This window comes from Aquila chrysaetos, chromosome 15 (assembly GCF_900496995.4).
Source record: "Aquila chrysaetos chrysaetos chromosome 15, bAquChr1.4, whole genome shotgun sequence".
Taxonomy (NCBI): domain Eukaryota; kingdom Metazoa; phylum Chordata; class Aves; order Accipitriformes; family Accipitridae; genus Aquila; species Aquila chrysaetos.
Window position 1 is genome coordinate 4,340,906 of NC_044018.1, and position 16,141 is coordinate 4,357,046.

General features: G+C 41.1%; 1 protein-coding gene across 1 annotated transcript in view; it reads left to right on the top strand.

The window, feature by feature from the left end:
• Nucleotides 1–16,141, top strand: part of PKHD1 (PKHD1 ciliary IPT domain containing fibrocystin/polyductin) — a 267,040-nt gene that overhangs the window by 166,370 nt on the left and 84,529 nt on the right. The window contains exons 53-54 of the mRNA XM_030037971.2: nt 6,877–7,014; nt 15,545–15,658. Coding sequence (XP_029893831.1) covers nt 6,877–7,014; nt 15,545–15,658 — 252 coding nt within the window. The remainder of the gene's footprint in view (nt 1–6,876; nt 7,015–15,544; nt 15,659–16,141) is intronic.

The following is a 16,141-nucleotide window of genomic DNA, read 5'->3' on the forward strand; positions in this document are numbered from 1 at the left end:
TGTGGTGGGACCTTAGACACCTAGATCCCATCAGACAGCTCAGTTCAGGTGCCATAAATTGAGGCCTGAACCTCATTTCTCCAGAGCATGTTCAGCAGCACCTGAGGTGTGAACCTAGCTTGCAGTTAATGTATGTCCTATGAACCATGATGTGAAGGTCTACATCTGTTTCCCTTGACAGTATAAGTAACACTAGCATTCATATAAAGGTCTTGCCAGTGAGAAGCTGTACCAGAACAGGGGATTGACCCCCAATCTCCAAAGTCCAAATGCAGCACCCAAAATGCTGGAGTCGCTTTCCTCCTCCAACAACATTACTCCAGTACTTAATGTTGAACATTTGCCTCCTTGCCATTCAGAAACACAGAAAGTGTCCTTTCTGTCCTGTGCTCCCTGGTTCTTACTTCTGTCTCACCTCCGTTATATCTGACCCCTTATGGAGGCATTAAACAGTGGGGCATTTCCCATGTGCTTTGCTCTCTTTTGGATCCTCTTGCCATGGTTGGATTTTGCATGCCGTTGCGTATTTTGTCCTTAAGAACAAGGTCAGAGATAACATGAGATCATCCGTTTCAACTTCCTGTGTATCACGTTATAACCAGTTCACCAATATCAGCCCATGATTGGCAAAAGACCAGATCATTTCAGTCTTCAAAATCACGTGTCAGATGCAGATATGAAAAGGCACAAAAGTGCTGCTGATAGCTAAGACCTCTGCGCTCGCAGTGAGTTAATTATGTGGAGTGTGGACAGGAGGTCACAGGAGGTAAATCACAATTTACACAGAAACAGAAAGTAGAAAATAAATAAATAAATAAAAAGGTTTGGTTAAGGATTTGGAGTTCTGTTGTTTAGATTAGATTAAGAGAGTGGAAGCTGGATGCTGCGTTTGTGATGGTCCTTTGGTACATTGCAAACTCACCTATAAATAAAACTGTTCTGTGCTTCCTGCAAAGGTGAGTGTAATCCTCTCGATAAAATAACTCATTTTAGCTGGCACATGAGATATTGACCGTGGCCTTTGTCACATACCACAAGGCCCTTCATGACTAAGCTGTGCCTGAAGCATTGCACATTGCTGCCCACAGCCCAGCCCAACTGATCTAGTTCTGGGACTGGAAACAATACCGCTGCATCAGCATGCTGGTATACCAGAACTAATTAGCTCTCCTGAGAGGCAAAGCTCATTAGCTCAGGCCTGGCGCTGTGCAGCATGACCGCACAGCCTTTGGGGTCAGAACTAATGTCTCACAAATTTAGAGCAGTTCTGGTTTGGTCAGTTTAGCTGGGGAATGTCTGCACTGTGCTGCAGGGTGTGGTATAGGGATTCTCTTTAGTATACTGGTGCCTGCTGGTTGGGAGGCAGCAGGGTAAGGGTTGGACTATTAGACAGGTTCTGTGTTTTACCATGGACAGGAATGTCCTCTGCCTATGAGGAATTGAGGGGCCAGGACAATAAAGTTTGCCCAAAGCCAGAATGCAAATTCGTGCCTGAGCAGCAGGATGAGACCCTGGGAGTTCCCAGTTCTGAATCGCTGTGTTCTGCTGCTTAGAGCAGGGTGCTCCACAGTGTACAATAAAACTGTCTCTGCTCTTCAGAGGAGCTTTACTGAACAGAAAAACCACAACAAAATACTTAATGGATGAAAAGGAAAGAGGCAAATGATAAGTGAAAATGTACTGCCTGCTAGGACTGGTGGAGAGCCATACTCTGTGACTGTCTTCTTCCTATCAGTGATAAAAATCTCTAAGCTCCCATCACTAGAGTAGATATGTGTGTTTAATTGGTGTGCAGAGACTATTCTCCTCTCCAGTGCTTTTCCGGAATTATCCTTCAATTTTAGCCCAAGAACATGAACATAAACATGAACACAAGCTGTCTATCACCCAATCTATTTTGAGAGAGAACTGCTCTGTTGCATGTCTGCCTTTTCTGATCATTCTCCCTCTACTTTCTTTTTACGCCCCCTTTTCATTCTTGCTGGCTTAGAGGTGTTGAAACACTTTTTCACAGTGGGAGTCAACAGAGTGCAGGGTCTTAAATTGGAGTCATAGTCATCGGTGGTGTGATAAGGGCACTGGATTTGTTGCTGAAATGAAGGCACCTAAAATGTAGTTAGGCAAGATGAATTTTCTGTCCATTTGTCATACTTTGCTTTGGTGCCAGGAGTGTGTATATGAGTTTCCAGTTACAAGAAAGTCAACCCCTTGCTTGGATCCAAAATCTTAAATGAAATCGACAATTTTTAAAATTTATCTTTAATTGTAGCATTTTATGGATGTTTCCCTTCCCATTTCCACTGGTTTATGCATAACCTGCTAAACTCAGAATGACTCCAGATGGCTACGGAAAAGTGAGAGTTTGTCCCCATGAGAACAAACTTTGTTCTGCTGTACACACCAAAATAAGTTTTTGCGATACACTCCTGGCAAGGTGCAGCTGTGTCTCACTCTTCACTGTCTTTCAAGTTACTTAAAATTTTCCTCTGGGAGCCATCCATAATGATTTTCAGGTTGAAAGCCAAGCCATGGACCTACTTCTGGTATGCTGTGCATTACTGGGTAAGTCCTTTCAGCCCCCAAAAACCAGTTTTAGAGTCTTATAAAAACAAATAATAGAAGTTTAGTGCTCATTTCTAGTGTGAAGAAGTGCAGGGGAAGACTTTGGTCTGGGCCTGACAGTGCTGAAATCTCTGAACGAATGTGGATTCCCAGAGTTCACTAAAGAGCTCGGGCACTGCCTAAACTTGGCTAATGAAGGCTTCAATTTGCTTATTTAACAAAATAAGCAAAATTGCATCACTAGGGCTGCCTCATGGGCTGGACTCAGGAAAGTTTGAAAAGCTAGAAAACACCTCTATTAGCAAAATGTTCCTATTAAACCCCAAGTTTTTGTGTCACTGCTTGGTGTCTGCTTGACATCTAGAGGGTGCTTTTTGGAGGGCTTGGGAATAGGGGTCATGCACTATGTTATTCTATTTTGCCCTGTTTTGAAAGCATTGGTGGGACGTCAGGAGTTCATAGACGTCTTTGTACAAGGATGAGTTTCACCCGCAACAGAGGTGGGTCCCTCATGTTAAAGTGACTTCTAGTGTTGGTGTGTTACAAGTTCCCTCAGTGTCCGGCTCCGTAGTGGATAACAGTCTCTTCCAGCCCCAGCTGGAAATCTTTAGCTCAGGCTGCAACAACTTGTTCTTTTATCTCTGGAGGTTCATCCTGCAGAGCCACAGCCATCCCACAAGGACCTCTCACACGCATCAGGCTTCAGCAGTCACACCACCTTCAAAGACAAGCTGGATAGTTTAGTCATGCCATTCTGGCGGCCAGCAGTGGCATTAGCTTTTCAAGCCCTTGGATTTTCAGGGCTTTGGTTTATGGTTTTCAGTGTGACACACTCCTGAAGCAGCGCGCTCTGGGTGGAAGGAGAACGTGTTATAATTCCAGGCAATGGAATGCTGTTTTGAAGGGTATTGATATGATATCATGTAGCCTCTGGCAATTTCTCTCTTCTTTTTTTTTTCTTTTTTTTTTTTTTTTTTTTCCAGTGGTGGAATTCACTCTGTTATTCATTTTCTGATTTTGATTTTCTTTGAACTTTTTCTGTTTGAAGAGATGAATGCTGGAGTACTGTATCTCATATAATAGCTCTTCTGTTGTGCCTGATTTCCATTCAATGGCATGCTATGGTGTTTTATATAGTGATGCGGTTGATCAAAGGCATTTTGTGTCATTGCTGGAGTCATTAGCGACTTCTCAGTGTTGTACGTCTGAACATTAAGACTGTGGCATACCTGTGAGCTTTTGTCTGAAGAAAGTATATATATAATGAAACGTAGCCCTGTTTTCAGGCTCAAACTATGGTTTCCTGAAAGTGGTTGCTGCCATTACGTGAATGTCTTCATGGGAGAAAAACAACTTTGGTTTGTCTTTCTCTGAAGGTAACTCCCTTGAGCTCAGTGACCTAAAGTTTATGATTTTAACCACTTAGTCATCGTCTCCCTCTACTACATAAATGAGTGTATTCTGTAAGGACCATGTAAGGAAGTCTTCTTTGAATCTGTTTGCTTTTCTCCTCAACTGTGGAAGGACTTTTTTTCCTCAAAGGAACATTCTGTTATTTCTACAGAGCAATGTTTCACCCTCCAAGGACTTCACACCCCAAGCATCACATCCCAGAGTGTTGTTCTTTTAAACTGAGGAAACTATAGGTTTGCAGACATATCTCTGAATGGGGGAATTTCTCAGTCCTGTGTTTCAGGGCTCACATACATGATGCTACAGTTACAGAGCACTCAGCATTTCCTTTATAAAACCTTTTTTAGAAAGATGTGCAACTCAGCAAAAATATCTGTTCTAGACTGAAACTTGACATATAAATGGTATGCCTAGGAGCACTTCTTCTTTTCCTTGTAAAAATGTTTCAGTCTGTGTTTGATGAATATACTTATGGCCTTTGTCAACTGCAGCTTTTTGCCACATTCTTGAGCTGTGATTTCACAAACTAGATTCCCCTTCTGTCTGAGAGATATCATTTTAACAACATCTTCCCCCTTATTCTCTTCTCTGTTTCATATCCTCACATACTGTGCCTTCACTTCCCAGCTCTGCAGGGCATAGGACTATACCTGTCCTGTAAAGAGATTATAGACAGGAGTTTCTTCATGCCTGTAAAAATGTATCAAGTGCTAACAGTATGGGATTTAGGGGAAAAAAAAAAAAGATTACGCTTGCTCTGTAGAGACTTACTACATCTGAATGCTGTGAAAATTTTGCATGCTTGAAAGATGTTTCAGCCCAAGAATGCAGGGAATTTCTTTTGAGATGAGGTGTTCAGAGTAACCATGGTTGCTGCAGTACTTGGCATAGTCCTTGAGAACAGAGGTCCTGGGCTTTCAGGGTGCCCCTTGCTGATGTCCAGAGAGAAAGAAGAAAAAAAATAAAAATGGGAAAGGAAGAGGTGGGATGATTGAGTTACAGGGATAAAGTAGGAACTTGTATGTAGAAGAGACAAACAAATCTGCAAGCAGAGCTTGGACCATGCAGAAGTTTTCTCTCCCTTGAAGCTGTCAAAATTCAGGGCTGCAAAACCAGAGAATCAAAAACTAGGAAATGCTATTATTAAAGATAGTCTACTCATATTTTTTTCAGTCCAGTTCTGAGTGCACTTTGTGTAGGATTTGATTATGTTTCCTACAAACAGGGCTTGGAAAAATTCTTAAACCTTTGTGCTAAATGGTTTGAGTCAGCCCCTAATTACATTTTTGGGGGAAAGGACTTTCCCTGTGCTACCTATTGCATGGTCATTTATGTCTTCATCCAAAGCAGTTGCTAATGGCTATAGGCAGAAGCAAAACTGTGAAGTAACTGGTCCACTTCCCACGACACTTCATGGCTCCTCCTATGTTCCACACCAAAACTGTTTCAAGTGGCCCATTCTCACCAGTCTGTGAAAATCCATTGGAAAATATGTGTGTTCCTTAATCTCTCCTGTTTTGTATACCTGTTCCTCACAACAAATGAATATGAGATCAATGAAAGTCACAGCAAATCTCTGGGTAGAATTTGGCAGCTGTCATTATGTTGAAGATTCTCATTTTCTGCCAGCTATTTCAATGAAAGTCACAATTAGATCATCTCACTGAACCCTTTGCTAAGGAAATACCTTGCTTTTCCTTCTTCCAGGGACATCCACTGACTCAGAGATGCACCATACCTGGAAACTGTTACTCTTGTCAATAATGAAAGCAGATGGAAACCACGATTTAAGGGCCTGAGCTGTTTTCCAGTGCAATCAACTGAAAAGCTCCTAGTGACATCAAAAAGCATTAGATGAGCCCTGAGGGTGGAATTCACCTCTGTGTGGTGGGCTACCTCTAAACGATACACCATTTACATCCTTCCTCATGTCCTACTTGGAAAACTTAAGTGGCATTTAAAAGGTTCACAGGCTGCAGACTTGCAGCTTTAGGAGGCAGCAATGACGCTGCCATTGTGCTCAATCAACAACAGTTCCCACTCCGTTCTGCAAGATAAAAATATGCTCCTTGTTTTGTCCTTAAGGATCTGAGGGAATGGTGCTTCTCCTGGTGACTGTTAACTAATTTATTAGTAGGGAATGAGTAGTCCTATAAATATAGAATTGAAGAAGTCTGGCTTCCTGCAGATTGTGTTCACTTAAGCAAAGCTTTCCTCTTGGTTGGTGAGGAAGAGGTGGGCTTTTATACACAAAACCTGAGAGCAAAGCCAAACTGCAGAGAGGGAAAAGCAGTGACAGGGTGGCACTGGAGGTATGTTGTGGTGTGTGGCTTCCGCTTGTCACGCTGATCACTGCTCGTAACAAGGTGGGGACCTGCAGGCTCTTTGTGCCATGAAGCACCTATTTGACACCATTGGATGTTTTCACTTCAATCAATCTTGTTCTCTTCAATGCCATGAGAGAAAAATGCTGCCTGGACACAGCTTAACTTAGTCCTGGTTCATTGCATTGGGTGGTTTAACATTTATTTTCATAAACAGAGCCAGATTCACCTAGCGAGACTAACACACCTCTAACTTGCTGCCCATCACATGCATTTTTAAAGGTTCAAGCAACACTTGATGAGGCTTAAGCATGCAACAATATCATTGTAAATATGATGTTATTATTAATTTATCAGATTACAGCCACACCATGGAGCCTCAGCTGTAGATGAAGCTCTCTGGTTGTGGATGCTGCACAAACACACAAGCCCTGCTCCAGTAGTTCTAAGCAAAAACAATCTAAATAAAGCAAAACTCAAGCAAAGCTAACATTATTCACCTCCACGCCACACTTTTTTGGTGAGTAGTGTTGGTAGGCTGCCATTGTTCTAAACAACCCTCTGCTTTGTTTCTCAGACCGGACCATCCTGGTGGATACGGCTCTTCCCCCTCTGAGAGGTCTCTACGTCCTGGGGACCCTCGAGTTCCCCAGCAATTCCAGCAATGTCCTGAGCGCAGCCTGTATCGTGGTGCTGGGGGGTACGCTGAAAGTGGGTAAGTGAGCAGCCTGTCTTCTGGATGCCTGGGGTTTTTTTTCTGCTATTGATAGATAGAGGAAGGGTGAAGAAAGACTGCATAGTGTTACTATAAACATGCTGGCCATCCTAATGCCCCATAGCTATCTGGATATCTGCAATGTGGACACCCAGAGTCCACGTTAAGCACAATGATTATCCACTCGAGCTAATTACCTGTTCATTTAATAGCAACATATTACAAATACTACTATCTTCACCCCAGTGAAGCTAATGGCAATACTCCATCCCATCATGGCTGAGATTTTATCTGATATGTGTAAAAGTCCTCCCTACTTTATGTGGGGTTGCTTTATGAGACAGTAATTCCTCAGGGCAGGATCTACCTTAGTGTTCAGGCAGTGCCTGGTGTCTGTGGGCATTAGTAAGACACTTTGTAGATGACACAGAAGTATTTAAAGCCAATATAAACAGAGTCACGGAGAATCCCCAGAGTGCCTGGAAATCCTGCTGTGGCATGAAACTGGCACAGCTGGATTCAGCACATTTGTTCCTCTCATCCCTCTGTACAGATGAGCACCAGGACTTCAGGGAGGTACCACCTTGCCCCTACTTCTAGTGGTTTCAGAGTCCCCAGTGTCACTGGGGCTGTTCCACATTATTTGCAACAGACAGGATTGATGTTTTTTCCCCACAGAAGTAATTACTCACATAATTCCCTTTAAATATCAAGGTTCCTAAAGCCAGGCATTGTATTTACTTACAGGAATCCTTAGGACTCTGGGATCACATTGTTGATCACTGCTTGACCTTTCTCAAGATTGGTTTCATGAACTTTAAAAAGAGAATTTGTTTGTGTAATCACCTCCTGAGGAAGTCTGCTCCAATATTTGTTTGTTGTTAATCTCAAGGGACTGTTTAGTTAATACGGTACCGGCCAAAAGAGTTATTTCCCTGTCTTGTGTTTTTCTTTTGAAAAAGAGGTTTGAAAGCCTAATCTGGGAGGTTAATATATACGTATACTTAAAAGAGGCTCCGTTGTTTCTTACTTACACTCTTTTGTACTTTAAATATGGTTTCATATTGGTTTTAAGAAAAAGCATGTGTTCATTGCTAAAAACACTTATTAAAAAAACATTGACGCATTTCTTTGCTGCACAAACTCCCCTCCAGCACATCTGTGAGTAGTAATGATATTAAAAGCCAAACAGGTATTTGCAGCTGTTGAATCATAGTCCAGCATCTTCTGGAGAGCTATCCTTGCTCTTGTTTCAGCTGTGAGGTGATAGGTGGGTAAAGACTTTGCAAGTTTCCCACATCTTACACTGGCTTCTATGCTTGCTTGTAAAACTGGGAGTGCACGCTTCTTTTCCCTTCCTCTTTCTCTTCCCATGTGTTCGAGGCCTAAAGGTAGCTTCTTGGAGCCCATCTGTCTAATCCTGACTCTTCCATGCCCGAAGGAAGGTTTTGAAGCCCATCTGTCCAATTCTACCACACCCTAAAGAAATCCTGACACAAAATAGATAATGAGACAGTTTAGTAAACAGATTTAATAGATGTGGACATCAGCATTCAGCATTGCCTGAGCAGGAGCTGAGGTTGACATCACGTGAGCCAAATCCCCAGGTCCTCCCTGTTGTGTAACTTCTCCATGCCCTGTTTTCAGCATAGCAATCTTTGGTCACATACCGTTGCTTCTAATTCAGCAGCCTGGGCCAGAGACTTTCTGATAGAGCCTAAGTATTTTGTTCACTTAAACTGCTAGAGAACAATGATAAGTTCTAGAAACAAGGCTTACTTGGACTTTGGTGTCTTTCGGTGCACTTGGCATCTTATTGGCAGGGAAAACCCAAAGATGGTTAAAACAAGACTATAAGTCTATAGGAACCAAGTGATGGTGAGGAATATATAACAAAGGGAAAGAAATCAGTGTAAAATTGGAGTTTATGAAACATAAACAAGAACCTAATTAATCTTATTGAAACAATAATTTTCAGGGAAACTGGGATCAGAAAATACAGTGATAGTTGGGAGATCAGAATTCTTTGGACACCTTTGATCCTGCAGGGTCTGTCATTACTTTCCTCTTCAATGTATGATCACACTCCACTGTGAAATAATCAACAGAATCACTGGGAGACATGAGATGACTAAAGATCCGTGAAGGGTTGCAGGAACTCTCTCAGAGCCCTTGGACAACCCAGAAGTAAAATGTGTGGGTCTATCCCCACAATAATTTCTTTGAGTGCTCCTGGCTCTTCAGTGTTGTTGGACCCAGGGAGACTTTCTGATTACTTCTTCTCTAGTAGTCCTAGCTCCTGGATAAGAAGCTTCTTGGTTTCACTTAAACTTTCAAAGTCTCTTCTTTGATGGTGATATTTGCAATAACATTTTAGAAACACCATTTATTTCTACCTCCTTTTGTTGCCACGCTGTAAAAAAAAAAAGCTATTTTCCCGGTTTATAGAAAGAGAGCTTGAGGTTCAGAGAGATTAAGCAATTTGCTAAATGTCATTAGCACACCTGTGTCAGAATAAGAAAAGGAATGTTGAGCTCAATATCTCAGAGGTTTTTTTTGGTTCTTGGCTAGGATGGTTCCATTTATTTTAACCCATAAGTCAGCATTAAAACACAGATGATATGTGCAGAAAATGCCCTGTTCCACTGCTGCACAAAGCCCTCAGCTTCTGATAAGGCTGCAAAAAATGCTGAAGTTCGTTTTGCACAAATTGATCCGTTGGACTCATCCTGAACTCCACTGTACTCAGCTGCTCTTTGCTGGTAGGTTATTTTTGCTTTTTATAGTAGAATTCACCAAGTAATTATCCAGATAGGATTTCTCTTTTTAGTCTCAACTTGTTACATTCTTTTTTTGCATGTCTCGTGATGGCTGCTTGTCAGTCATGTCACTCATTTGAGGAAAGAAGCCTAAGGTCATCATTAGCTCATGGCTTGATTGTCTGGAGATGAAACCCTGGACATTTCTTATGTCTCTTATCTTGCTTGTGGTAAGAGCTATAATACATTCACTCTCCTTCTTCTCACTACTATTAAGAACCCCCATATTGACTTCCCAAAGGGTAAATCACTGTACTTCATGATATAGCCATGTGTTAGTGATGATTAATCCTCAGCCTTATAACGACAATTAGGGCACAAGTGAGTTTCACCAATTGACTGTCTTTTCCAGCTTCACCAGTACCTTGATGGTGTGGCTCCCATCTTCTTTAGCTGTAAGATGAGTTCCATCTTGCAGTCATATTGCATCCCTGCACAGCTATTCAACTTCTATGAAGATGGAGTACTCTTGATGTATTGAGAGCAATTTTTCATCCCTGATCACAGAAAAAGTGGCTTGAAAAGTTCATTGCACCATCTGCAGTCCCTTCAATTAATGTCTCAGCCTCTGTCTGTTTGGTTTTTACCCTTTCCAAGCCACTTGGTTTCTTTTAACTGATCGTACCATCTAGGGAAGAGATTCGGTTCACATGTTTAATACATCCGAATTCAGGTGTAACATGTGGACATCAGCATGTGAGCTGGCTGTTTCAGTAGAGATATAGCCAATACAGTCAGCGGAGCCACTGCAGTCAGTAGGGCTGGCCAATACAGGTACCTAGAGCAAATTACAGTCTACACTGTATTGTCTGATCTTTGTTAGCTCAGACAGCCAGAGAACATGGAAACATCTGCATTATGAAACCTAAATGTAGGTATATGAATCTCCCTGGAAACATGGTTCAGTTGCCTAACTATGAGGATTTTGTATCACTTTGGGCACCCTCAGGTGTCCCACCTGGCCTCCCGCTTCTGCTGAAAAAGCCACTGTTCTGTCATTGATCACTGTCTTGTATCTGCCAACCTCACATAGCGGACTTGGAGGGCACTAGGACTCTCAGATGGCATTAGGCATCTATATTTAGGCAGCTGAATCCCATCCTACGCGTCTCACTTCTTATTCCTTGGACATTCATCTCACTTCTGGCTGCTGGTTCCTACTCCACAGCTGTTTGTGTCTCATCTCTTCTGTTTATTTGGCAGCACCACCTGTAAGAGGCAATCCATGTGATGTCTCCTTGTTCACAGGCTGCTTTTCAAGGCTTCTTTGCAGAGTGCAGTCTGAACACCTGAAGGAACACATAGGAAAGGAAAACCAACACTAGGTGACTATCCAGCTGTGTCTTGACCACGAATAAAGACTCTTCAGCCTTTCTGGTGACAATATACCACAGTTCTCAAAATAGCTAGGTAGCTAGAGTCCAAGAAGTTTCGATTCAGGAAACAGAGTTGATGTTGGAGATGGTAACAGCAAGATCCTTAGCAAAGTGTATTTGCCAACGGAAGGGAGGGGATCTTATCTCAGAGATTTCCTTGCTCTTATATACAACAGCTGTTGCAGTGTGTTGCGCTGTAAAGAAAGGAAAGGCTAGAAGGGAGGAAACACCCACTATTCTAGGAAAGAATTGAATGGGTTTTGCTATGGAAAAAGAAAAAAACACAACAAAATACTGTCAGGAAGAACATCTGGAATAAAACAGAAACATGAAAACAATGGAAAATGCTTTTGAAACCTAACAGCAAACTAGATCCAGGCTGCAGTCCAGAATAAGTGAAAATCTGGGTAGAAAAAACGCACCTCTCTCTCTGTTCTCCCTTTTAATTTTTTTTCCTGTTTTCGCATAGTAGGGTTTTATCCTCTCCAGAGGTTAGACCTGAAGAAAGATTATGAATCAGCTGCAACCATTGTGCTAACAGATCCGTGTTGTAATCCAGGCAGCTGGACCTCACACTTCTTCAAGAAAGTATGTAATCAGTGGTGACTTTATTAGCAGCATAAGTTGTTTCTTATACATAGGATTATCATATATGGTTTTTTTTTTTTTTGCACTGTGTAGTGTATGCATTGTGGTGCCAGCACTCCCTGGAAGAACATCAGCTTTAGAAACCTCTTGCAGAAGGTCACACACCTGCAGTGAGGCCATTTGATGTGACATCTATCATCAGACAGACAGCGAAGGCACAAACTGACTGTGCAGTGACTGTGCAGAAAGCCCAGCTTGTAGGAAGTTGCATGGTTGCTGCGTACACACCAGCAGATTGACATGTGTCTGCACTGAAGAAATACCTGAGATATCCAGAGCGGACAAAACACTGCTTGGGAGCACTGCTCAGGCTGGCAGATATGTGTCGTATCTGGACAGATGAGCAAACCCTTCGAGTTCCAGATAAACTTTCCAGTTGGAAAAACATAGGTTTGAGGAAGCCCTGCCTATTTTCTGTGTACACTCTCTTTAGTCCCTCTTGACCTTTTCTGCACATCTCACCAGACACTTCTGCCAGCTTCTGGTCCTTAATTACCGTTTTTCTGGTTCTCTGCTAGCAGTACCTTATTATCTTACTTTATGATCAACCAGGTTGCTCATCAAATTGGTAAGCCTTCAGTTGTAGTAGGAGTATGAAGTGGGATCCATTTCTGCACGTCTCGTGCAGGATTTGTTCACCACAATAAAGTGGGGCAAGTAGCCTGAAGTTTACACATCCAAAGTTCAGAGACAGGCACTTAAAGCCCAGATCCTTCATATATGTGTTGCAGAGATTATGATTGCAATGTTTATGGCAACTTGGTAGTTTACAAAACTACATATTATAAGAGCTGTGATTTCATATGCCAGTTGCTTCGTAAGGTGATGAAACTTATCCAGCCCTGGTGACTTGTGTGCATTAACTATTTTGAATTTTCCTATGAGTAAGTGGAGGTAGCTGCCGTTTCCATACCTTCATTTTCATGAGCCATTCTGTAGGGCTGTATTTAGACTAAGCCAAATTGCATATCTCAGACCTTACTCAGCTTTTCCCTTTGTTTTCCTTTGTTCCCCATCGATTCACAGAGACAGCACTACATTTTCATTTTGAACATTCTTCACTTTCTTTCCTAATTCTTCACTTCCAAATTCTTGCTGACTTTGCTGGCCCATCTCTTTAATTTTTTTTTCCCATTTGTGTCAGCTTATCTGCTGGCTTTCAGTATCTTCACACTACTTTGGGTCGTTGATAAAATGTTTCATACCACAGGGCTTGCAAGACCAGACCTGTCTGAGTCAATGCCCCCATTCCAGTCAGTCAGCCTGTAAATTAATGTGTGCCATGTTCGTGTTGTACCAGTGTAGTTTGTTAATCAGAAAGTTTTGTGATACTAAGTCAAGTGCCTTGGAGAAGCCAATTATATTATATCAAAGCTATTATCTTTATCAACTAAACCTGTAGTCTCATTAGAAGATGATAACAAGGAAGTTTCACAGGACCTTTTTTCTATAAAACCAGGTTGATTGGCATTAATTATATCATCCACCTTTAATGATTTATTAATTGTGTTCAGAGTTGGACATTCCATTTTTATTTACTTTTCCCCTAGAATCAATGTCAAGTTGACAGGCCTGTAATTACCTGGGGCTCTTACTTTTATCTTTGTTTGAAATATTGGCACAATATTAGCTTTCTTCAAGTGCTCTGAGACATCGTGAGTGATCCCAAACTTACTGAAAAGTCCACCTTAATAGTCCAACGAGTTTCTGGGCCAACTCTTCTGTAGCACTTGCGTTCAAGTTACCGAAATCCATTGATTTAAACCATGGAACTATTAATGGAAATAAGCAAGTATTAAGATTATTTTTGTTCCAAATATACTTAAAACAAGTCTAATTTTTCTACTCATAGGTATCTCCTGTGCTCTTTTGTGACATATACCATTTACAGTTTCCAGCCACTGAAGCATTTCTGTGAATATTATCTTCCCATTTTTTATTTCTTTTCTAAGGATTTAATATGGTGAGGAGCTATTACAAATAGTTTTATTATAAATTCTTTGTTTCTCATTCTGATTAGATTTTTGGTTTGTGTGTTTGTTTGTTCTTTAATAAGGGTAACATTCTCTAACCTATTGTCATGCTTTTCAGGATTAAAAATCACAAATTTTAGCTAAATGTAGATGTAATTCTTTTAAAGGAGCGATAACTTCCAGTTCAAGCCTTTAGAATTCACATTTCCAAGCATTTGTCTGTGATTGTTAAGCTGGAAGCCTACTTAAAAATGGCTTTAAAATTGAGCTGAGAATTGGATATATCACATATCTCTTTTAAATGACTTAACTAGAAGAAATAGTAAATGCTTTGTAACCAGAAGTAAAATAGTAATGCCAATAATAACACCAACAGTAATAATGATAATTAATAATAATCCCCCCCTTTAAGTGATCATGATGAGGAAATGGTAATTGTGAATAACATTGTGAGATCAATATAAAGGTCTCCAAACATTTTTGTTGAGTCTTTCTTTGGTCTTCAGTGTAGCTAATAACTTTATCCCAGGGGGTAAGGTTGACCTGAGGATAGGGAAAGGCATGTTCAGGCTGAGTATTTTAAACCACAACTTGCTGTGAGGGTGAAGCAGGAAAACAATCACTCTGCATACAAAAAGAGACACAAATGCCTACGTAACTCTTCTGCTGCCCTAGGTGGATATTTGTTTAACCTAGTGCATCAGTGGTGAAAGCCCTTATCACTAGTTCTTTGTGAAAGTAGTATTTGATTACAGCCCGATTCCTGGTTTACTTCTGTTCAAACCGCAGCTGTGGAAGTTTAAACAAGAAAGTCAAAGATGGTTTGGATGGACGATGGACACTGTGAGATTGAATTCCCTCCATGTCCCCAGAGAAGATACGAGCTCGCTGGTGTGAGATATATTAGATGGGGAGCATGCAAGTCTTGTACTGTTTGTCTTTTACCCATTTAAAAGCTGTACAGAGAATTTAAATATCCACAGATGTCTGTCAGACACTGGTAGGGAACAATGAATTTATTTATTGATTTCACTTAATTAAAAAATGCTCTTAAAGAGGAATGTTTCTTTAGGATATGAGATCGGCTCTCTTTTCCAAACTAGTAATTTTTAAATATTAAAAGAACATGACAGGCCAACTAATTTTGTACAGATATGTATATATTTTTTAGTTCTACATCTGCTGCAGTTTTCTGTTGCATAATTGATTTAATCTCTAATTTTAAAGGAACGCTGAACTCTTTTACTGGACTCCGCATACATTTCTCCAGGGCAAAAACTGTCCTACTTTTTCCTCCTTAGTCTGTTTAGTGCTGGGCCATTTTCTTCTGAAACTGTAAACTACCCTTGGTGAAATAAATGAAGTCACAGTTGGAATACAGTTTACTGTACAGACATATCACCACAAGATAAGAGCACCATCGCACACACCAAAACTTCTTGGGCATTTTTTTTCCCCTACTTTTTTCCCTCAGTCTTTCCATTGGTCTGAAAGACCACTTTACCCAACCTGGCTGCAAAACTCATGATTACCTGGGAACTGATGAAATTCTAAAGGAGCAGAAAAGCAAAAATGGGCTGAGGAGGGAAATGGTAGTTCAGCCATTGAGACCTTAAAATTTGGATTCACGCACCCCAGTTCCCCCCCAGTTTCAGCATTACAGAAGCCATTGATACCTCTGTGATGGGTTGTTGCTGTTTTGTCTTTATTGCAGGTTCTTTTCAACATCCCCTAGAAAGGGATTTAAAGCTGCTGGTCCTTCTTCGGGCATCTGAAGGGATTTACTGTGATCGTCTGGAGGGAATAAATGCCCCCCCAGGGAGTATTGGTATGAAACATGAGTTCACCTTTTCATAGGAAACCAATCTTAAGCAATAGCCAAATCTACCCTGTTGAGCCTGTTACTATGTCATATAAGAAAATAATGTGACAAAGGTACACACATTTTTTGAGTTAAAACTTTTAATGCTGACCAGGTCCTGGATTTTCTGTGGAGATTTTGTTTAGACAAAATTTGGCAGAAGCAAGCAACTAGGTGCCAAATCCTGAGGTCTTTATGTGGGAAACTGGAGAGGACTTAAGAGTACTTACACATATGTACAAGGTTTGTGTTGGTTTTAGATTTGAGATTTGTAAAAGGTAGTTGTCAAAGCTGAAGATATTAAAACTAAGATGACCTTGTTGAGTGGAGAGAAATGCACATTGCCAGAGGGTATTTGATGTCAGTTATCTTTGGTCTCTCTTAGGATGAAACAAATTGCCCTCAAGTTTCCAGGCTAGGATGATGAGCTTAAACTCATATCACTATTTT